The sequence below is a fragment of the Scylla paramamosain genome, chromosome 7, assembly GCF_035594125.1.
Source record: "Scylla paramamosain isolate STU-SP2022 chromosome 7, ASM3559412v1, whole genome shotgun sequence".
Classification (NCBI taxonomy): Eukaryota; Metazoa; Arthropoda; class Malacostraca; order Decapoda; family Portunidae; genus Scylla; species Scylla paramamosain.
The window spans coordinates 7077501-7102500 of NC_087157.1; the positions used below are offsets into that span (position 1 = coordinate 7077501).

General features: G+C 42.4%; 1 protein-coding gene across 2 annotated transcripts in view; it reads right to left on the reverse strand.

Moving 5' to 3' along the window:
• Positions 1-7957: 7957 nt before the first annotated feature.
• LOC135101822 (uncharacterized) overlaps positions 7958-25000 on the reverse strand; it is a 46712-nt gene continuing 29669 nt past the window's right edge. For both annotated transcript variants that reach the window (XM_064006114.1, XM_064006113.1), the window contains exon 2: positions 7958-9143. In XM_064006114.1, the coding sequence (XP_063862184.1) occupies positions 8424-8897 (474 nt within the window). In that variant the 5' untranslated portion in view covers positions 8898-9143 and the 3' untranslated portion in view covers positions 7958-8423. The remainder of the gene's footprint in view (positions 9144-25000) is intronic.

Genomic DNA, 25000 nt, shown 5'->3' on the forward strand with positions numbered 1-25000 from the left:
CATTCAGGAAACGATAAATGGAAGTGTTTCTATCCATTCAAAACAGACGACATGTTTGACCACAGGAGAACAAACATCAAGATCACAGACAACAAACATAAGGTAACAATAACATTAACATATAGATAAGCAGCCATGATGTGACGTCACTCCCAGTGTATAAGAAAAATATCTTCGCTAACTTTTTATCTGATGAGTATTCTGATGACAGGTATTATGTGTGAAAAAAAATTGCCTTTACATCTGATTATTACTTTTTTTTATTGTATTGAAATCGTAATGTTTACAGTTTCTTTTTTTTTTTATCTCCCAATTATTTAAAATATATAATTAATTTGTATTCCAACTACAGAATAAATATTTTGCAGGAATACTAAGTTTGAGATGCATACACTGATAAAAAAAAAAAAGACAAACACGACCAATTGGATGACAAGAAAAACTGCAGCTTCACTGCAACTGACAAATTCAGGAGAAATGAGAATCCGATACAAGGAACAGGAAAACATATTGAATTCCACTTGAACTACGACAAGAGAAAAATGACGAAGGTTGCTGTCATACCCATCGTTGGGGGAAGAGCGGGGACGAGTTGCGGCAACCGAAGCAGTCGTTACGAGGATACGCAAGAAAATACTACAAGGAACAGACAAGAAAGCGGAAATCCATCATTTGCAGGAGAGAGGGAACGACCTGACCAAGAGAGAGAGAGAGAGAGAGAGAGAGAGAGAGAGAGAGAGAGAGAGAGAGAGAGAGAGAGAGAGAGAAAGTAATAAAGGAAAGGTATCGGCCGTGACACAATGCGGCGCGAGATGAGTAGCGTGGGAAGAATGGCGGTATTAATGGGAGGAGTGTGGGATGGAATGTCATTTTAGTCTTTGATAGTAATTCACCTCACCAGTAACAGAGAGAGAGAGAGAGAGAGAGAGAGAGAGAGAGAGAGAGAGAGAGAGAGAGAGAGAGAGAGAGAGAGAGAGAGAGAGAGAGAATGAACCAGGAGCATTGCAAGTGATAGCTCCCCAATAACACTCAACACCAAAGATCGACAGCAAATTGGATGATCAAATTTTTCTCCTTCCTTTTTTTTTTTTTTTTTCTCGCCCAAGTAACGTATTTACGAACCCGGCGGCGAGGAAATTTAATAGCCTCGATGCGTAAGTGTATCTTTATGATACCTTTACTCTACGAAGCATCGAGACGTGACGCAATCTGCTCAAGTCACACACATCACAGATTTAATGTTACTGGGTGTGAGATTCTTGTACCAGTGACGTGAAATGAAGTGTCGCTGAAGAGTCTGGTGGAGCAATGGATGTATGAGGTGGAAAAGAAAGGGAAAGAATGAAAAGAGGGGGTGAAGTACGGGTGGACTCTTGAAATGATGTGTAGATAAAGAGTCTGGTGGAGCAATCGAATGAAGTGGTCGTGAGGAAAAACAATGGAAAGAAGGAATTATATCTACTGATGGATGGTGATGGAGGGGAAGTAAGGGTGGACTAAGTAGAGGAGTGGGGTGAGTGATGTTAGAGTAATGTAGTAGGAGAGGATGAGTGTAATAAAGTGGAGGTGTGGTGAAACATAGTGGTGTAGTGAAGTACAGAGGACTAGCGGACGGGGGAAGAGTACATTCGTGGTGTGGTAGATGAGAACAGGATAGTGGAAGAGGAGTGGTGAAGTACACGTATTGAAGGAGAAAAATGGAGTAAATTGGAGTGATGCAGGGAAGCTAGAGCAGCTGCAGGTACGGACATGTAATGAAGCAGGAATGGCGTCAAGAAATGATAATAAATAAAATAAATGAATAAATAAATAGATAAATAAATAAATAAATGACCAGATAAATAAATAAATGACCACACGAGACACTAGAACACTCACACACACACACACACACACACACACACACACACACCAGATAAATAAATAAATGACCACACGAGACACTAGAACACTCACACACACACACACACACACACACACACACACACACACACACACACACACACACACACACACACACACACCTGCTAATTCTTTGCTTCCTTTAGTTCTCATGCAACACACGAAAAAGTGTATAAAAAATAAATGAAGTGCAGGTAACCCACTTCCGCAAACATTTCCCTGGTCTCGCGTGTGCCGTTAATGTCCCGCGTCAGGTTGCTGCTCCGCCTCACTTTTCCAAGACCTCCCTTTACGGTGCCTCTTCCGCCGAGAAAAGTGACAGGAAAGCGAGCACGTTGCGGGTCATAAGTGTAACGTGACACCATCTGGCAAAACAACTCTAGAGTACAGTGCGAGAACGAATAGGCGGGAGTCTGTAATATACGAGGTCAGTAAGTTTTCTACATATATGATTTGCATTTTATATATATATATATATATATATATATATATATATATATATATATATATATATATATATATATATATATATATATATATATATATATATATATATATATATATATATATATATATATATATATATATATATATATATATATATATATATATATATATATATATATATACTAATGAGAGAATCGATGAGGAGTTGATGAAAGATGTTAATAATGTACTCAAGACAATCCTGCAATGTAGTATGAGGACGAGTGGATTGAAGTTAATAATATACGAGATCTACAAGTTCTTTGCATATACAATTTTTTTTTCTCTTTTTAGGTCATCAGAGTAATTATGATAATATGCGAGAATCGAAGAAGAAGAGCTGATAAGAGATACTGATAAGACACTCGGTCAATAACTCATGATACATGCACTACTGTTGCCTTTCACCTTGAGGTTTTTAGTATAATCATGTTTGCGTTGCCAGTGATGTTCCTCGTGTTTTATGCATGAGAGACACTCCGAGACGCGCCCTTGTCGGTATGCTGTCCTTTTTATAACTTTATAATCAGATTACCTCCTCCTGAGCACTCTTTTTAAGAACTGCCTGAAAACTCAACAAGCGGGAGGCAGCTCATTTATATATGTTTATTTCATGGTTTAATCTCATTCTTAATAATATCCTCGAACTCCATGCACACACAAAAGAAAGTTTATGGCGTTCATTTAACTCTAACAGGTAAACACGGAAAGGAGTGCTTATTTCGTGGAGTAATCGTCTTGTTTTCGACGTAAATACTACGCTTCCTACTCCCAGTACTTCTAAGAACTACCTCGAATCTCCTTGCAATCAAGGAACCACGTTTATTGTGTACATCTAACAAGTACACAGGATAAGAAAGTAATATGTGTTTATTTCACTGATTAATCCTCTCCATTTTCATGCTCATACTTCTTTTTCTTCCCACTGCTCTTCATCCTTCACATATTTTTTTTTTTTTTTTTTACTACGGCTACTTTCAAAGATTAATTGCCAGAAACCCGATACCCATCCTGACGCGTTCCTCTCGATAAATTTTCGCTCCAAGTCGCGCCCTCCCTCACACTTTCCTTCACTGTTTTAACCTTCCTCCCCCGGCGTACCACACACACACGACCCTCGGCCACTCGGCTATTTTTATTCTAGACCCGTGGCACTCCTTCCTTCGCCCCCATCCCTCTTCCTTTTCCAAGTAAATCTTCCTTTTACTCCTACGCACGGTTGATGTCACTTTTACCCCTCCTCCTCCTCCTCCTCCTCCTCCTGCTGCTGCGGCTCTTCTTTCTGGATGGTCGAGGAACAACTAAAGGCACGTAAAAGGAACCAAATGCCCAGCAGGATCTTTAAGGAGAGTAGTGCCGGTCGCGCCTCAAACTTTACAATCCCGATGACACGCACAGAAAGCCGACCTTTTTCTCGGTTTTGGGAGAAGGAGGAGGACGAGGAGGAGGAGGGTGATGCAACACATACTCCAGAAGTATTATTACTTAAAAACTTTTTTCTATCCCAAACCTTTTTTGTCTATTTCCCTCCCTCCTTCCCTTCCTCTCTGTCTGTCTGTCTGTCTGTCTGTCTGTCTGTCTGTCTGTCTGTCTGTCTGTCTGTCTGTCTGTCTGTCTGTCTGTCTGTCTGTCTGTCTGTCTGTCTGTCTGTCTGTCTGTCTGTCTGTCTGTCTGTCTGTCTGTCTGTCTGTCTGTCTGTCTGTCTGTCTGTCTGTCTGTCTGTCTGTCTGTCTGTCTGTCTGTCTGTCTGTCTGTCTGTCTGTCTGTCTGTCTGTCTGTCTGTCTGTCTGTCTGTCTGTCTGTCTGTCTGTCTGTCTGTCTGTCTGTCTGTCTGTCTGTCTGTCTGTCTGTCTGTCTGTCTGTCTGTCTGTCTGTCTGTCTGTCTGTCTGTCTGTCTGTCTGTCTGTCTGTCTGTCTGTCTGTCTGTCTGTCTGTCTGTCTGTCTGTCTGTCTGTCTGTCTGTCTGTCTGTCTGTCTGTCTGTCTGTCTGTCTGTCTGTCTGTCTGTCTGTCTGTCTGTCTGTCTGTCTGTCTGTCTGTCTGTCTGTCTGTCTGTCTGTCTGTCTGTCTGTCTGTCTGTCTGTCTGTCTGTCTGTCTGTCTGTCTGTCTGTCTGTCTGTCTGTCTGTCTGTCTGTCTGTCTGTCTGTCTGTCTGTCTGTCTGTCTGTCTGTCTGTCTGTCTGTCTGTCTGTCTGTCTGTCTGTCTGTCTGTCTGTCTGTCTGTCTGTCTGTCTGTCTGTCTGTCTGTCTGTCTGTCTGTCTGTCTGTCTGTCTGTCTGTCTGTCTGTCTGTCTGTCTGTCTGTCTGTCTGTCTGTCTGTCTGTCTGTCTGTCTGTCTGTCTGTCTGTCTGTCTGTCTGTCTGTCTGTCTGTCTGTCTGTCTGTCTGTCTGTCTGTCTGTCTGTCTGTCTGTCTGTCTGTCTGTCTGTCTGTCTGTCTGTCTGTCTGTCTGTCTGTCTGTCTGTCTGTCTGTCTGTCTGTCTGTCTGTCTGTCTGTCTGTCTGTCTGTCTGTCTGTCTGTCTGTCTGTCTGTCTGTCTGTCTGTCTGTCTGTCTGTCTGTCTGTCTGTCTGTCTGTCTGTCTGTCTGTCTGTCTGTCTGTCTGTCTGTCTGTCTGTCTGTCTGTCTCTCTCTCTCTCTCTCTCTCTCTCTCTCTCTCTCTCTCTCATGAAAAAAATGGAGTGGAGCAACAAGGACAGGAGAGAGAGAGAGAGAGAGAGAGAGAGAGAGAGAGAGAGAGAGAGAGAGAGAGAGAGAGAGAGAGAGAGAGAGAGAGAATTACACGTTTATAATCACAAGCAAAAACAAAGGTACAAAAATACTACGCAGTAAATAAATGTACAATATAATAAAGGAATAGGCAGTTAACAAAGACATGCAGAATAAATTAATAAAAAGACAACTAAAAATGAATGAAAAATACAAACACAGACCCTCCATCCTTTGACAGACACACTAACCAGGCGGCCCAACTATAAACAAACACACACAAACATCACACAAAACACGAGAGTAAACAAAGCCAAAATTATACTGAAATACAAAATTAACACATCATCACACACAAACACAAGAGAAAAATTAGGTTCAAGTTTCAAAGCGGAAATACGCCCAACTAGGAGGACCGCCCTTAGTAGATAACGAACACTGAAAGAATAACTAATGCAAGCAGCGGATTGGATGAATGGATGGACAGATAGATAAATAGATACACAGATGCATAAATAGATGAATAGGTAGATTGATGAATATAGATAGATTGATACATAGACAGATAGGTGGATGGCTGAACAGACAAATAGATAGATAAATAGATAGAGATAGACAGATAGATAAATAGATAGATAGATTGATATAAAGACAGATAGGTAGGTAGGTAGATAAAAAGATAGATTTATAGATAGGTAGATAGATATATAGTAAACAGATATATAAATGGATAGATAAATAGATAGCTAGATAGATAGATAGATAAATAGATGAATGGATGGGTGGATGGATGGATGGACAGGCAGATAGATAGACTGGTAAATAGATATGAACAGATAGATAGACATAGAAAGACAGATAGATACATGAATACAAAAAAACATTCATACACCACCGTCAATACACAGTGTAACAAAATAATCCAATATACTATAGTAAAATACCAAACGTGAATCAATCGCAAAATACACCATACTCTAGTTAGCGACTTAACTTAGAGGGAGGGGGATTAATATCTCAGGTGAATCTCAACCAGGTAAGAGGTAACTGCTTTAATTACGTGCTGATTAAAGAGACTCTCACTCAGCACGGAAGGAAGCAGCATTACCTGGAGGAGGACAGAAGTAGGATAGAAACGCCGCCTGGAGAGAGAGAGTGACCTAATCTGGCCTGAAAATCTGACCTTGCCAAGCGTGCAGATGTTTACCCACGTGTGGAAGAATATTTTTTTTTCGTCCGTGGCGTGAGAGAATAATAACATGATAGGGAAGAAAACATGACCCAGCGTTTTCTTGATGATAGTGAAGCCGTGTGTGTGTGTGTGTGTGTGTGTGTGTGTGTGTGTGTGTGTGTGTGTGTGTGTGTGTGTTATTGGTCACGTAGGCTTTATCGAGTGACATTTCAGGCAAGATTTGATTAAGACTAAGGTTTAGCTCCCTCTCAATGAAACATTAGCGCTGACAGACAAAGAGCAAGAGTCGCATCGCATGTCACTCACAGTAAGAGCAGCTGTTACTAATGCACCATGTATCGTATCAATAGTTAATTGCAAGTACCCAATTAATTCCCAAATGTATAATCTCATGTACTGACAATCGTAATGTGATTTCAGGACAACTTTTATCAGTCAGTAATATTCAGTCACATCGCATCAAATGTGTTAAAATGTCGAATAACAAGAGAAAAAATGTTTACATAAAAACGATCCGTAATTGGCGTAGTGTCTACAGTAAAAATTATAACTAATCCTATATAAACTTTATTCCCAGCCGGAGCACTGCATCCCTCCCACGCTTCCCCCTCTGTGGCTCGGGATCCTTAATGAAGCTCGGTCTCAGAGTCTCGCCTCGGGCATACATTAGCATCCCCTCCTGCAGCTCACACCCGCACCGGCCATCACGGCAACCCCACCGCCGCGCCCCATCCCTGCGTGACACCTGCTGCAGCATTTACGCTTGACATGCTATAAGCATTTCGAAAAACAGGGAAAGACATGAACTGAGATGTGTAAGGAAGAAAAAAATTAATTTGCTTAATTTCTCATTTTTCATCAGCAGAATAAAAATTATGGAATTAGATAATTAGTTTAAGCGTCACAAGTATTTTCAGAATTACCATAAAAGCATGAGGATATATTTCTCAATTCCATGCTCTGCTCTGGCTCAGGACGATCCACATGCGATTCTGCAAACATAAATAACTTAGCTCTGAAAAGACCTGCTCAGGCGCCTTCATCACCAAACTGTGCATGTGTGTTCATGTGCACGAGTGAGCAGGCAGGCTAGTCTTTGTGCATGAAGGCTGTGTGTGTGTGTGTGTGTGTGTGTGTGTGTGTGTGTGTGTGTGTGTGTGTGTGTGTGTGTGTGTGTGTGTGTGTGTGTGTGTGTGTGTGTGTGTCTGTCTGTACGTCTAAAAGAATAAGTAATACATACACTAAATACAACACACACATGCAACACTCAGCTAGGTTTACAAAGACACACCTACGCAACACATGGAAACATAATGCCATATAACTAATTCACCTCCACACATCTAGCAAGGAGAAACAACCACCACCAGTCACCTGCAGCAGCAACCCCCGCCGCGCACGTGTCAGGGCAGGGACGGGCGGAAAGCAGGAACACTCAGACCTAGAGTGGCGTAACAAATAGCGTGTCTGGGAAAGGGAGGAGGGGAAAAATAGCTGGAGGAGGAAAGATCAGGAGAAAAACATGACGGAATACGGAAGCAGGAGAGGTGATGGAGTCGAGAGAGAGAGAGAGAGAGAGAGAGAGAGAGAGAGAGAGAGAGAGAGAGAGAGAGAGAGAGAGAGAGAGAGAGAGAGAGAGAGCGCTAACGTTCGCACATTCGTATAGCAAACTTTCAGGAACCAAAGCAGAGAAATAAAGTGAAAGCCACGTAGGACTCTCACGCAGGAATAGCCGTACCCAGGAACCTCATCAAATACACATGACCTGAACATAATTAATTACTCCAGGATATTGTATGGTTTCGAAGAGGCGGCGTTAAGGGAGGGATTGGAGGGCTGGCGACAGGTGGGCGTGATAAAGAGACATAAAGGGAGAGAGGAAGGAAGGTGTGGCAGGGAACAGGTTACAGAGCAATTGGAATGCAAAGTGAAGGAGCGAGGGGACTAAGGGGAAAGGCGTGCCTTGTGTGTGTGTGTGTGTGTGTGTGTGTGTGTGTGTGTGTGTGTGTGTGTGTGTGTGTGTGTGTGTGCTGATGCAAGCCTGAGCGTGGGAACATGGAAATTGAGATGCACATGCGCGTCAGGTCTTGTGTGTGTGTGTGTGTGTGTGTGTGTGTGTGTGTGTGTGTGTGGCGGCTCACCTGTATGGCTCCTTGGTCGGCATCAACACCCGGGTCGAATCGTCTTCGGAGTCAGACAGCGGAGGGACACCAGAGCCTTTCTCCTTGTCCGCCGCCGCTGGCCCACTGTCCACACTGTCTCCGGGCGTCTCCTCAGTGTCCGCCTCTCCCCCATCCTCCACAGTGTTCTGCCGTGACTCCTGCGGTGATGTTGCCTCCTCCTGCTCCTCCATGCACTTCTCCATATCGTCCGAGGCAATCCTTTTCCATCGCGTGAGTCTCCGGGCGGCAAGCGAAGGGCTGGCGATCTGGGTAGGGCGCGCCAGGGCCTCCAAGATCGGGGTAGTCCTCCAGGTAGAGCCCTCGTTGCCCTTGCCCGACGCCTGCCTGCTCGGGTCGGTGAGGAGTGTGGTGGAGGAGGTATGGGAGGAGCGTTCAGTGGAGGAGGAGTCGCCGCCCCCCATTCCCCCACCGCAGCCATGGTCACTCATGGTCGCCTGGCCATGTCCTGCGCTACACCATATCTTGTGCACCTGTTCTCACGCCCACACTGCCGCACACACTGCCCGCCAGGGACCAACACGTTACATTCACTCGACACACGCTCTTCTGCCTTGTTCTGACAGGTGATACTAACGAATGAGCGCAGACCCCCGACACAAAGCACTTCCACTCCGCATGAGACTTTTCTTTCCTTCACTGTGTCTTACGTTTCAGTTTGTCACTCCTTGTCACACCTGTGAATAAATCACGAGACTGTGAGCTAAAAAAAAAAAAAACACCCCGATTTATTGATTTCCCTAAAATACCCGCTTCCCTCTGGCTCCTGCATCAACAATGCATGACATGAATTTTTCAGGAGGCTGGCCACTAGTGGTTGGAGAGGTGGCAGTCTTAGTGGCCGACCTGTGCTTCCGCTTCTCCCTCGCCGCCTGACTCTGACCCTCCCTCCACAACCGCAACATTCCACTTCTACTTAAACGTGTGTGTGTGTGTGTGTGTGTGTGTGTGTGTGTGTGTGTGTGTGTGTGTGTGTGTGTGTGTGTGTGTGTGTGTGTGTGTGTGTGTGTGTGTGTGTGTGTGTGTGTGTGTGTGTGTGTGTGTGTGTGTGTGAATCCTTGCCTGTTACGTTACACTTCACAAGTCATACAATCTGGACAGAACTGGAAAAAGAACATGGCAATCATTGTTCGAGTTCCATAAAACCTGGCCACATAGCCAATTATACTTGTAGCACGCACGAGCGCGCACATATGCACGCACGTGTAATCAAATTTAACGTTCGTAAACAAAACGTAACACACACACACACACACACACACACACACACACACACACACACACACATTGCCGTAAATGTTTAGTATACAAACACGTATCTATAAGCTTAAACAAATAGGGAAAAAAATAAAAATAAAGAATAATCCAGTCTATAAAACCCTTATATTATACACTCTTTTTTCCAAATAAACACTTTAATCTCTCGCAACAGTGGAGCGCAAGAGCAATTTATTCCTTTATCATCATCCCCTCTCCCCATATCCCTTTCATCCCTTCCATTTCACTCCAAGCCCTTATCATACTCGCATTCTTTCATCTCCCCCATACGTTCGTCTCCCCTGCATCCATTTTACATTAAAAGCGATTTCCATTTTCCTGATACATTATATATATATTCTGTTCTCATTTTTCTTTCTTTTTTTCATCACACTTCGATCCTTCCATCTACCTACTCGTTTTGATATCGACTCCAACCTGTCAGCCCCCATTCCTAGCCCTTCAAGGCCCCCCTCCCCTACTCCCTACATAAGCAGATGTCGTGTGCCCGTCCACCGATCCGGCACATGGGTTGAAAACAGGCTGGGCTAATCACACGAGGGCAAAACAGAAATCCAATACGAGACTTCAATACTACTCTCTCTCTCTCTCTCTCTCTCTCTCTCTCTCTCTCTCTCTCTCTCTCTCTCTCTCTCTCTCTCTCTCTCTCTCTCTCTCTCTCTCTCTCTCTCTCTCTCTCTCTCGCCTAACATGCGTGACATACCACAGGTCACACTGGGTTATGTGGGTTGCTCAGCGTGAAGGCAGCGGCACTGGGAAGTAAATAAGGGGGAGAGGAATAGGGAAAGCTTTAGGAAGGAGGTTAATTAATGGGGTAATGGGGACAGAGATGATAAGGTGAGGGAGGGGAGGGATGAAGAGAGAGAAAAAATTTCTTAACTCTGTGTGTGTGTCAGTGTGTGTGTGTGTGTGTGTGTGTGTGTGTGTGTGTGTGTGTGTGTGTGTGTGTGTGTGTGTGTGTGTGTGTGTGTGCAACAGTAATCCATTCCGAGTTCAATACATGTTATGCTTTCTCGAAGCCACGACACTGGCAGACATTTACTTGTTCCACCACAACAAAACCCGGCAGTCAACAATTCATTCTGTAAACCATTCAACCGGTTAGCATGTCAGCCGGTGACTCAGCTATTAGTCAGACAGCAGCCAGCCCCGCAGCCAGCCAACCAGAAAGCCACCAAACTAGCAAGTCAACCAGCAAGACAGCCACACAGCTTGTCGGCACCCAGACTAGCCAGCCAGCCAAACAGCCAGCCAACCAGCCATCCAAACAGTCAGTCAGTCAACCAGACAGCCAGCCAGACAGGAAGCCAGCCAACATGGATATCCGCACGAAAACACGAATCGACAGCAGAAGAGTGAAAGGCAGTGAGAGAAAAAAATAAAGAAATCTATATACTAATCTAATACAAGATCCAACACCAATGAATATAAAAATCCCTTAAAAAAACAGAACTTCGAAAACAAAACTGCAAATGTCTTTTCTTTTTTTCTTTCACCATTGACGGGGGAACCGAGGCCACATGCTACCTGGAACACTTTGGTATCGGAACGACGCAAACATACCCGAGGCAGACAAGGGAACAAGTTAGACGAAGGTTATCAGGAAATTCTCTTCTCTGGTGACGTGAAATGGACGAAAGGGAGATAAACAAAGACAGATAAGGATTGTGGGGGGATGAGAGAGAGAGAGAGAGAGAGAGAGAGAGAGAGAGAGAGAGAGAGAGAGAGAGAGAGAGAGAGAGAGAGAGAGAGAGAGAGAGAGAGAGAGAGAGAGAGAGAGAGAGAGAGAGAGAGAGAGAGAGAGAGAGAGAATGTTAGTAATGAAAAGGAGGAGGAAGATGGGAAAGACGATAATGATGAGGTGATGATGATAATAATAATAATAATAATAATGAGATTCAAAATAATAATAATAAGAAGAAGAAGAGGAAGTAGAAAAAGAAAAGAAGAAGAAGAATAGAAAGAAGAAGAAAAACATGAAAAGATTAGTAAAAAAAAAAATAATGTCAATATCAAAAAAAAGCAGCAACGAAGGAGTACACGAAGCAAATACTCGACACAAACACACACGACAAAAAAAAAATAAATAAATAAACAAATAAATAAATAAATAAAAAGAATAAGCAAGTGAGCATGGCGAGAGAGAGTGGGAAGTGTAGTGTTGCGTGACTTCCCCGGGGATGCACTGAACAACACCGTGCACGGAAACACAAGAGGCATTAGGCTGCTGGGAACTGGAGAGGGACTATTAAAGTGTCAGGCTTGGATAAATATAGAGGGTGTTGCTAGCAGAGAGAGAGAGAGAGAGAGAGAGAGAGAGAGAGAGAGAGAGAGAGAGAGAGAGAGAGAGAGAGAGAGAGAGAGAGAGAGAGAGAGAGAGAGAGAGAGAGAGAGAGAGAGAGAGAGAGAGAGAGAGAGAGAGAGAGAGAGAGAGAGAGAGAGAATTAGTCAGAAATAAATATAGATAAATATTATCTAAACAGAAAAAATAAGATAATAGTCTGGAAAAAGAAAAAGAAATATTGTTGAAACCGAAAGAAAAAAAAACTGAATCACACAAACAAAAACGAAATTAATGAAACAGAAAATGAGAAGACAGAACACAGGAGAGAAATAATTGAAGAAGCAGGGTAAGAAGAAAAATACAAGAGAAAAGTCACAGAAAATAAGAGAAAGAAAAGTTACAGCCAATTTCTTCTAATTTTCCCAACCAATCCTCTTATCCCCCTTCCTGGTCCTCTCAGCTGATCTCTTTTACCCTCCCTCGGTATTCCATCTTTTCCTTTGACTTTTTAAAACTCTTTCCAACCCTCTCGACATTTTTCATTACCCTGTCACGCATCTTTAACATGATCGCTCCATTAGGCATAAAACTTCATCAGAAATTTCTCCTCATTAATAAACCCTGAAGCATCGTCATTTTCGATTCATTTCTCAATACGCCAAACCTTTCACTACGATACTGAATGCTTCATTTGACGAACGTGGACACCTGCACTGAGTTAAAAATCGGAATCTTACACTCTCCCATGCCTTTCACTGGTAAACTCTGGAATTCTCTCTCTTTTTTATCCGTTCTTCGAGTTGAACTATTACAAAAGTGGAGAATCAGAAAACCTCAAATCCTAAACTGGCAGCTTCCCTCTTGGTTCTTCACTTCCTGCTTTTTTTTTTTTTTTTTTCAATGGAGCAAGTTTTTTTTTTTTTCCGTGGCCGGGCTCTCTAACACGTAAAGAAAAATACAACTGCAATAATTAATTCATTCAGCAGTCACAAAATCACTCATATGATAGTCGCAGTCGTGAAAATAAGATATGATTGCGTTGGAGGTATACTTCAATGATCTCAAAACCTCGGATAATTTGATGCAAAGCTCTAATGACACCGTGCATGTGATGAGATCAATGCCGCGGTGCTGAGAGGGTTTAAATGTTCCACTTCTCCATTACTCTCTCAGTGTCAATTGTTCGCTGTCTTCTGAAATTGCTCTCTGAAACTGACACATTTAATTTCATCTTATTTTTTTCTATTTATTTATTTATTTTTTTTTTTGTTATGAAATGAAATTCTAGTGGAAGACGTAAAGTGATGTACATATGCATTTCTACCTAAAAATTAATATATGAAATTGTAGAAAGTGAAGTAACTTATACAAATTCAGTCTCTTCCTTTTATATTTTTTTTTCATTTCACATGGGCATATTTCTCTTCTTCGTATTATCCCCTTCATTTTTTACTTTTTATTTAAAGCATATTATATCTTCTTAATTCATTATGATCTGGTCTTGACAACTATTCTGCCTCCATGAATCTCTCTCTCTCTCTCTCTCTCTCTCTCTCTCTCTCTCTCTCTCTCTCTCTCTCTCTCTCTCTCTCTCTCTCTCTCTCTCTCTCTCTCTCTCTCTCTCTCTCTCTCTTCCAACTTTTACGTGGGGAAAATATTTAAACAAAAGAAAAAATGGCACAATACCTTTTCTGAAGCAACATTTTCTAATTTACTTTCACAATTAATTAAGACCAGACCATATTTCACCGGTTCACTTCTCTCTCTCTCTCTCTCTCTCTCTCTCTCTCTCTCTCTCTCTCTCTCTCTCTCTCTCTCTCTCTCTCTCTCTCTCTCCTTAATCCTTTTCTTCCTCCTCCTCCTCCTCCTCCTCCTCATCTCAAGCTAAGCCACTGATGCGATGAATTAATGACGTCATCACCTTGTCTCAGAAAATTGGCTGGCTTAAAAATATCGACATGATGATAATGGTGATAACTGATAAAAAAAAGATAATAATAATAATAATAAAAACACAAGTAGTAATAACAACAGTAGTAGTAGTAGTAGTAGTAGTAGTAGTAGTAGCAAGTAGTAGAAGCAAAAGATCGTAACAACAGTAATATCACTTTAGAATCAGTATCAAGGAACCTCAATATAAGGAACCAATATAAACTCCTAAGAGATACATACAGTCGAGGTGTGTCCGTCACTTCCATCACGTACTCAACTGTGTGAACCTCATTACATTACACGGCAACAAGACCATCCCTTCCTCCTTGACGTGCCGGCATCCCACACTCCGGAGAGCTCGTAAGTTAAGAGAGAGAGAGAGAGAGAGAGAGAGAGAGAGAGAGAGAGAGAGAGAGAGAGAGAGAGAGAGAGAGAGAGAGAGAGAGAGAGAGAGAGAGAGAGAGTAAATAGGATTCCCACGAGGCCAAGATCAAGGAGCGAGGTGGTGCATTACTTCATTACCGCGACATCAACCTTGGCTCACATACGAGTAAAGTTACAGAAATTCCGCGTTCTCTCTCTCTCTCTCTCTCTCTCTCTCTCTCTCTCTCTCTCTCTCTCTCTCTCTCTCTCTCTCTCTCTCTCTCTCTCTCTCTCTCTCTCTCTGTGTGTGTGTGTGTGTGTGTGTGTGTGTGTGTGTGTGTGTGTGTGTGTGTGTGTGTGTGTGTGTGTGTGTGTATACGAGCGCATGCCTTCAAAATTTACACCATACGTGCCAAAAACAAAACATACATGGAATACAAGCGACGTTTATACCACCAAATGTACGTAAAGAACAAAACCTCTAGTTCAGACTGGGAGAATCAAAACACAATACACATAAAACAAACCCTTAACACAAAAACTAACAATCTTCAATGAAACCTTTCTACTTTCTACACCAATCAACCCAATACACCCTCATCTTCATCTACATCACTGTTCCTCGTGGTATATTCATCATACACGTACGAAGTCTTTTCAAACCCACACCACAATACGTTTTCTTCTCCACGTCTTCATCACCCAAATGAAGCTCGGGTACGCTCGTATCCCCGCTCAGCTGATTAGTGCCGCAGACAGGTGCTCAGATTAGATGGGAAGCTGAGGAGGGCGGGGAACAAAAATAGAAGAAGCGGATAGGCAGCTTGGGGGTGACAGGCAAGCGAAGGAAAGAGACGAGGCAGAGGAGAGGAGAGGATACTATCAGACGAGGAAATCACAAGGGGAAGACAAAATGAAGAGAGACACAGAGAAGGATGGATGGAAAGGCTTGGGAAGATAAGAGGGATGAATGACAGGTGAGAGTGGAGACAAGAAAAAAAAACGAATGTCTAAAGGGAGATAAGGTTTTGATAAGGCTTTGCTCAGTGAATAGAGGGTAAAGAAGACTTGCATGTTCCAAAGTGTTAGGCAAGCTGCAGGTGTGACGTGACGGGTTGAAAGGCACACCTGAATACGTGGATGCTGAGGTGATGAAATAGGTTGTGCAGGTAAGTGACAAATTACGGATGATCGACGTGATGGGATTGGAGAGGAACATTAAATCATGCTGCATCATTAGAGTGAGAAGGACGGAGAGAGAGAGAGAGAGAGAGAGAGAGAGAGAGAGAGAGAGAGAGAGAGAGAGAGAGAGAGAGAGAGAGAGAGAGAGAGAGAGAGAGAGAGACGAACAAAAAAGCAAAGATAAGGACACGAAATTTTAAAAAACTGACTTATTATGCAAATTCATAAACTTCACTCAACACAATACCCCTAAAATACCTCATCTTTTAAAGTAAGCACTCTCTCTCTCTCTCTCTCTCTCTCTCTCTCTCTCTCTCTCTCTCTCTCTCTCTCTCTCTCTTAAATAAAGCTATATTCCGGCCTTCTGTCATTCTTTGGCTGAGGAACACTCCCTCAGGACTTACTAATAAGAAAAATAGGCGCCACTCGTCACTCCAAAGCACCCACAACCACACACACACACACACACACACACACACACACACACACACGGGAAAAAAACATAACAGTGGAAGATAAACGGAAGGAAAGGTCATACAGTCATACATATTTGTCCCCACTGATCCGCATTTCCAAATGGCGGACTTAAGGCAGCTAGGAGATATGCATAAATGTATACATGAATATATGGAGAGAGATTCGTGACTCGTGAATAACGCTGCGAGAAAATAAATGATAGTAAATAAATGTTTAGAGGAAAATTAAATGTATTGGAGACAGAGAGACAGAGAGACAGAGAGAGAGAGAGAGAGAGAGAGAGAGAGAGAGAGAGAGAGAGAGAGAGAGAGAGAGAGAGGATGCAAGCAAACCTTTGTTGGGTAAATATTGACAAAGAAAACACTGATGAAAGACGTTACCAATTATGAGGGTAAAAAAATAATTCATTTACCACAAATCTGCACTAACGAGGAAAAATACAATAAACCACAACCAGCAACAATTTTTTTTTCGTGAGGTAAGATAATACAATAATGAAAATGATGAAAATGGTGATAATGGATCTTATGATAGTAATAATAGTTGGATGAATTGTGGTGGTGGTTGTGTTAGCTGGTAATGGTGGTGATAGTAGTAGTAGTAATAGTAGTAGTAGTAGTAGTAGTAGTAGTAGTAGTAGTAGTAGTAGTAATAGTAGTAAGTAATGATAATAACAATAACAATAATAATAATAATAATAATAATAATAATAATAATAATAATAATAATAATAATAATAATAATGATGATGATAATGATTCCACCAAGAGACTCACATTCCAGCTTACAAAAGGCATAATTTCGACCATACTGCCAGAGTCCATAATTAACCCTGGCCGTTTAGTACACCCTCCACCCATTCTCTCTCTCTCTCTCTCTCTCTCTCTCTCTCTCTCTCTCTCTCTCTCTCTCTCTCTCTCTCTCTCTCTCTCTCTCTCTCTCTTGTGGTCTACGAGTGTTCTGGACTGTGGAATGTTTCTTTGTAAGATAAGGGGGAGGGACTGTGGGAGGGGGAGGAGGAGCAGGAGTAGAGATATTGGGGAGGGAAGGGGAGGGGAAGGAGACAGAGGATAAAGGGTCATCCTTAGTAATTACTCTACTCGTCTTTCCTTTCCCTTTTGTTCCGTCCGAGTATTCACTTTCTTTTCTCTCTTACTTTCTCAGCCACTTATATTTCGTTCTTCCCTTTTTTCTTAATTCTGAGGTGATGGTAGAATTTTGTTCGTGTTTGTTGTAGTAAGTATTACAAAGGAGGAGGAGGAGGAGGAGGAGGAGGAGGAGGAGGAGGAGAAGGACAAGGACAAAGACAAGGACGAAGAGAAGAAGGAGGAGTAAGGAAGAGAGAACAATGCAGTTTCCCAAGACTTCTTTCTTCCCAAACTTTCTTCCGTTACATAACTGAATAAAACTCCTCCAGACCCTCTTCCATCTCCTCCTCCTCCTACTTCCCCTTTTTCCACCCTCCACAGGTAGTTGCTCAATTCCACCTCATTACGTACCTGTCCAATTGTGTTTACCTTTTCATTCCCCTCGCAATTCCCTACCTTGTACTCATTCCCTCTATCCACCTTCCATATCTCATCATCTGTCTAAGTCTCTCTGAGGGAAATACAAGTTGCTAATGAAGTAACACTATCAATCCATTATACACTTAATAGGTTACACAGGCTCTCTTCATCTTTGTCACAGTAATTTGTCTTGCTAATGGAGGCCTGGGGAATCTTTCATTAATCTCCACCGTTATTAACCTAATTAAAAATGACAGTTTTTTTTTTACTAATTGACGGGTATTCACACACTCGATTATTATTTGGAAACTGCTGGATTGGCTGTACAGGAATGTGATTAAGTAATGGAGTGCTTCAGGGGATTGCATTTATCATCTGTTGCTCGTTATCTACGTCGCCATACATTAGCAGTGGGGGGGGGGGGAAGGGATCTATCAAAACAGTGATGAAGAGATACAAGTAAAAATAGAAATCTTGTGTTACATCATTCCTGCTTCTTCACCACGCCGCGCTCACACGCCGTCTTGCACCCCCACGCCCTCGACAACAAACACACAACCACCACGGCAGCACTCATAAGTAAGACGAAAGAAAAACAAAGAAAAAAGAAATAAATGGATAGAAAGCAAATAAAAACATAAAAGAAGAGAAAAAGATACAAGAAATAAATGGATAGAAAGAAAATAAAAGCATAAGAGAAGAGAAAAAGATATAAGAAAAAATGAAACAAGAAAACAGATAGAGTAGACAAAAAAAAGGAAAGGGAAGGAAAAAGTAAAGAAATAAAGACAAAAAAAAAAAAAAAAAAAAAAAGAATGCTGTTAGGCAATAAGGAACCCTCAACATTCACCCTGACTTTTCTTCATATAATTTCCAACGCGACGAAATCTTAACGTAACGACACGTGCACCTACTTACTTAACTTACGGCAGTGGAAGACGCTAAGCCCTCGCAATGTCTGTAAGCAACCGAGGAATCTTATTTTGCAGGAAAGCCTCTGATCGCTCGGGAAACGGAAGCGGACTGTGGCCACGGCATTACCTTCCATCGGTGGCGAGTCTTTCTGATGCGAAGGCGAAAGTATATGAAAATGACTGCTATGGTGGTGGTGGTGGTGGTGGTGGTGGCGGTGGCAGGTGCAAGTGGCGGTAACAGGGCGCGTGAGGGTTACCTGAGCCCTTTCCACCTACTGGTACAGTGTGCGGTGCTCCTGGGAGTTCCTATTATGATGCGTGGTTGGTCTGTTTCTCCTACAAGTGATGAATTTTACCAGGAAGCGTGTTTTTCACAAGGCCATAAATCTTGTTAACATCATTATTTTTATTTTTCTCATCCCCGCCTTTTAAGATTTCACTAAAGGGTAATTTTTTTTCTCTCTCTCTCTCTCTCCAGCCTCCTCCACTCGTCTTTCCTAACCAAAGTTTGTCATGGAGTATGTAATTTTACGTCATGTGTTATGCATCAACGTTACGCACTGCTTATAACCGCTGAAAAATGCTACAAAAAAACTTATCTGTCTCTCAACCAGAACTTTCTAGAAAAAAAAAAAAATCAAGGTGAAAGTCAAGACTTCACCTGACTCACGAATTTCATTTATTATTATTATTTTTTTTAATATTACAAAATATCTTCCACGACTTTTAATCTGAAATTTCTAAGAAAAATGACAATGAAGACGACTGAAAAAAAAAAAAAAATAAATAAACGTTTTATTTATCTGCCTCATTTGTCCCATAAATTGTACTGCAGCCTCCAGTCACGGTGCTACACAGACAGCCTGGACTTTAGCCTCTGCTGCAGCTCTACATAATCCTGCCGGTGACTCCCGTATAATAGTGGGGACCAGAAGCATTTAAACTGTCACAAGCACGCGGATTATTCATCGGAGTCAATAACAGAACCAATTCCCGCTGGGTGACGAGGATCGCGGTCTGTCACGCTGCCCTGCCCAGATTACCAGCTCATTCCCATAAATCAATTACCTGACGCTTGTCTATTGCACCTCCTGATTGTTTTGTGAAGGTGTCAATCTTTCAGGATATAATAACTTGGCTGGCACCTAATATTCATCCATAATTACGTTTCCAGTGACAGGCTAATGTAGTTTCACCACTGGAGTTTGTTTTCGTTGACTGATGGACATGACACGTGTGGTGTTTTCGGATGTTTTCGTGCAGGAGGCAACAATAGTTAAAACAGAAGACAGACTGAAGACTGAGTGGTACCATAATACCATCCTGTCTTCAATCCATCTTCCGTCCTTACTATTTTTACTACCATTGTGTAGATACATTGCGACGCCATACGCTTCCCTGCACGTACGCAATGTATCACTCACTTTAACGTCCCCATGTCGCAGTGCCTTCCCGCGTCCAGCGGTATTTCACACTCAAAACACCATCAGTTCCAGTTCCAAAATTCCGCGCAAAAACCCAATATTTAGTTGACTGACGTTGATGCACTTGAAATGGAAAATAAATACACGTCCCTTTCAAACGTGGAGAGAGGCCTGACACGTTCCATAAAGGTCCCGAGCCTAAAGTCTAAAGCCTCCCATTCCCGTCACGTATTTTCGCCCCCTCGCCTGCCGCTGCCACATGGACGTGGAGGTGTCGCTGCTGCTTGTGGCGCGTCCGTGGCTTGATGCTCGCATCATGGGGTTAAACAAGACTCAAGCCCGTAATCAGGAAGGCTCTGCTCTCTCTCACCAAGATTATTTTCAAAGGCCAAAGATAATTAGTCTGGCTCTCAGGAGTATATTTTCCTGTTAATAATGCTGAAATCTTATAAATCTGTCTCTAAAACAGTAAAAAATACCCTTAAAAAAATTGTCCCTTAAACTAGAGCCTTTTGAAAGTAGTCGAGGTGCAGGCAGGAGTGTTTCAGAATACGAACCTTAATCAAATTGAAATTCATGTGCAATATCATAAAAAAGATCAGATTTCTGTTTTTTTTTTTTTCTTTTTTTCCCGCCACATTTGTTCATCGTCTGGACCCTCACGCGATATCAGCTATTTGTGTTTTGTCTCCGTCATGATCCATCCTGTTTTTTTACTCACAATCAGTCCGGGTCACGCCGCGTCAGGAATTAGGTGACGCAGCATGACAAATGCGGACTCTCCCCCCTGACCCAGTTCCGGCCTGCAGGGTGCGTACATGTGTGGTGAGGCAGTCTGCAAACTCCCTTGTTCGAACAAATATCCCGCCAGCTTAACTCCAGGTCGGCGGCAAACTGGTGGTATATACCTTTCGTTTAACTAGGGTGGGGAGAGAGAGAGAGAGAGAGAGAGAGAGAGAGAGAGAGAGAGAGAGAGAGAGAGAGAGAGAGAGAGAGAGAGAGAGAGAGAGAGAGAGAGAGAGAGAGAACTGGGACAACACGTCAATGTTTCAATATTACTCATGAATAATATTTTTTTAATGTCGTTGAAATATACAGTTTACATTGAATCACTGCACATCACTCCAGTTAGTTAGTTATTCAGTTCTATACACCAACATTTGCAGCTCAGAACTCTTGATTTTTTAATTATTTTTCTAAAGCCTTTCCAAACTTTTCACTCGTGCCCTCAATAAGTTAACGTAGAAGTTAGAAAGTCCTTCCCCCCTGCTTCTTTTATACCTTATCCAGCGCGCGTCATAATAGACACCACAATGTTCATGATGATTTAGGTCGTTGGTAGAGTTTAAAATTTCAAACTATAATATATTAACACCCAAGTATACAACAACTTTTAAGACGTCTAAGCACTGTGACCCACTATACAAATTCATGATAGCGTTTAAGACTGACAGTTAACATAACCTACTATAACCACGTCCATAATAACACTACGGTCTTCAAACTATACTCTAATACGAAGTCAATCTACAGTAACAGGTAAAATAATGCACTATATACCCAGGAGTAGGGAGACAATTGATCAACCTCTTATCTTGCTACAGCCATCCTTTGTTACTCAGAGCACTGTAAATATTTTTGTAAGTGAATAGAGAAAAGAGATAGGAGATTAGCCTTTTGCCCTTTTTTTTTTTTTAGAGTACAGAACTAATTAAGAGACTAGTGTGAAAATTAGTCTCTGAAAAAGATGTGTGTGATAAACTTTTGTCCTTCCTTTACCAAAACTATTCAAGAGATTGTAGTGCAAAAGTAAGTCCAGAAAGTTGTGTAAGTGATTATTGAAAAATCTGAACAGCAGCAAAAAAGAGCCAAGACTCCCAGAAGGCCACACTACACACCCCCCGTAGAGCTTCCCACCAACACTAAGCCAATACAACTTTGCGGATAACCCGACGGTGCAGGGATCGACCAGTCAGTTTTCTCTCTCTCTCTCTCTCTCTCTCTCTCTCTCTCTCTCTCTCTCTCTCTCTCTCTCTCTCTCTCTCTCTCTCTCTCTCTCTCTCTCTCTCTCTCTCTCTCTCTCAGTTATACGCCTTCAGTGCCTGACAATCCCGCCAAGGAATCGCTCCATGCCTCAATCAACACAACTGCTCTGGCCTGTCACAACGAATTATCTTCTGGGCCATTAATCACTTTCACAACTTGCTCCTCCTCATCCTCCTTCATCCCCTCCTCCTCCTCCTCCTCGTTAGTTAGCCTACACCCCCATCTTTCTTCCCACACTCAGAACTACCTTGTTTGTTCTTATCAGCTCGCCTTTTGGAGTCTCATTCTTTTTATGTTTTGTTTTCCTCGTTTTCCTCCTTCTTCACCCCAACTACCATGTTTACGTTCAAGGCAACTGGCTCTTTGCAGTCTCCGTACTCTCTTATAATTTGTTCTGTTTTCCTCCTTTTTCTCCTTCCTCTCATTGTTTCCACACTGCTGTTCGCTTCTCTTCCTTCTCCTCCTTCTCCTCCTAGCCTATGCTCCCTTGTTTGCTTTGATAACCAGTATAACCAGGCATTACACGGTGCTTCCTCATCCCCACTGCACTAAAATCTGATGCTTCATAAGTGCCTTTCATATTAAGGCAAGAGAGAGCGCTGGTTGGAGGACGGGGACTGAAGAATAGATAAAGAAGGATCAGGAAGAGAGCGGTGAAGGAAGGAAGGATAAGTTATAGACGGAAAAAGAAGATACCGGAGAGAGAGAGAGAGAGAGAGAGAGAGAGAGAGAGAGAGAGAGAGAGAGAGAGAGAGAGAGAGAGAGTATACCAATCCCTCTCCCACACACCACTGTTCCCCTTGAAGTGAACAAATCTGTAGTACTTTGCGTCAGGTCTCCTCACTTTGATAATGACAGGAAATTTGATAAGGGAGATGCCTAAGGGAGAGGAAAGCGGATCACGATACTGAAGGCATAGGGAGGAAGAAAAGAAGGAGGGAGGGGAAGGGAGGGGAGGGAAGGAAAGTGGAGGTAAAAAGGGGGAAGGAAAAAAGACGGTGGCGCAGAAGGAAGTGATGCCAAAAATAATGGCAACTTTATGTTAATTCTTGAGATTTTTTCGCTCTTTTCTCTCTCTCTCTCTCTCTCTCTCTCTCTCTCTCTCTCTCTCAAATGTAGGTCACCAGTAAATTAACAAAGCATTACGTTCGATCTCACCCCTTTCATCCATCACCACCACTACCACCACCACCACCACCACCTTCGACCCCCAAGAACACCGTATCCTTTCATCAGGCATTCGGAATAAGCAATTAAAAGTGCAAAACAGAGTCATTAGCTTAATCATTAAGTCTTATCTAACTGGCTATCATCTGGTGACACCGTAACACCCCCTGAGAAGATGTGTCAGCATGGGTGGGGAGGGAAGAAGGGGTGGGAAGGAATGGGAGGGTTGGTATTGGGGGAAATGGGGGAAGAGTATGGCCATTAGTTCTTGAGGGAATGAAATGTGGCGGAGGATTACCCTGAAGGAAGTAAGGAGGAAGAAAGGAAAGGAAGAGAAGAGGAGGAAAGGAGGGAAGAGATAGGAGAGGAGGAATGGAAGCCTTAGAGGAAATAAGTTAGGAAGAGAGGGAAGGAGGAAGGAAATAAAGTATGGAGAAGTTAGGAGTGGAGGAAGACAGGAAGGAAGGGACGGAAGTATATGAAAGCTAGGTGAGAGAGACTTACATATAGAGTTACATAGATTCTCAGGACACAACAGACCTTGCGATTCTCACGAGGTGACCTGACCTAGGACTACTAAGGTGATAGTTGAAGAAAAAGACTCTCCACTCCCTCCGGCATAAGCCGTACAGGATACAGATTATAAATAAATACCTTACCGGGTTAGAGAAGGAAAAACCCGAAGGAAATTTTAAAGGAAGGAATGTAAATAGATGAAATAAGGTGCCCCCATTTCCTGGAGGCAAGCAACTTATTCTCTAACAAACAAACATAAGAACATAAGAACATAAGAAATAAGGGAAGCTGCAAGAAGCGACCAGGCTTACACGTGGCAGTCCCTGTATGAAACACTCCTACCTATTTCCATCTGTTATCCCCATCCATAAACTTGTCTAATCTTCTCTTAAAGCTCTCTAGTGTCCTGGCACTAACTACATGATTACTGAGTCCGTTCCACTCATCTACCACTCTATTTGAGAACCAATTTTTTCCTATCTCCTTCCTAAACCTAAATTTTTCAAGCTTGAACCCGTTATTTCTTGTTCTACCTTGGTTGCTGATCCTAAGAATTTTGCTTACATCTCCCTTGTTATAACCCCTATACCACTTAAAGACTTCTATCAGGTCCCCTCTTAACCTACGTCTCTCTAGAGAATGTAAATTTAACCGCTTCAACCTCGCTTCGTAAGGAATACTCCTCATCCCCTGGATCCTTTTAGTCATTCTCCTCTGTACTGATTCTAATAGACCTATATCTTTCCTGTAATGTGGGGACCAGAACTGCACAGCGTAGTCTAGATGAGGTCTGACCAGCGCCAAGTATAACTTTAATATTACTTCCGGCCTTCTACTTTTAACACTCCTAAAAATGAATCCTAGTACCCTATTTGCCTTGTTTCTGGCTTCTATGCATTGTTTCCCTAGACGGAGTTCAGAGCTAACTATAACTCCTAAATCTTTCTCGTACCCTGTACCTACCAGAGTTTGGGTGTTTAATGTGTACCTATTGTGTGGGTTTCCTCTACCTACGCTAAGCACTTTGCATTTATTGATATTAAATTGCATTTGCCATCTATCCGTCCATTCATTCATTCTATCTAAGTCTGTCTGCAAGGCGATGGCATCCGCTTCTGACCTAATTAATCTACCTATCTTTGTGTCATCCGCAAATTTACTAACATCGCTACTAATTCCACTATCCAAGTCATTGATATATATTAGAAATAATAATGGCCCTAATACTGATCCCTGTGGCACCCCACTAATGACATGACCCCACTCGGATTTCGAGCCGTTTATTAGCACTAACGCTGTTCGCCGCGGATTGGAGGCAAAATATTCTGTCAAGACGGCATTTAAAAGTCTTTGCGGTGCTGCAGTCTACCACGTCTCGAGGAACCCCATTCCATAGATCAACTACATGGTGAACAAAAAAAAAAAAAAGATTTATAAGAGTTT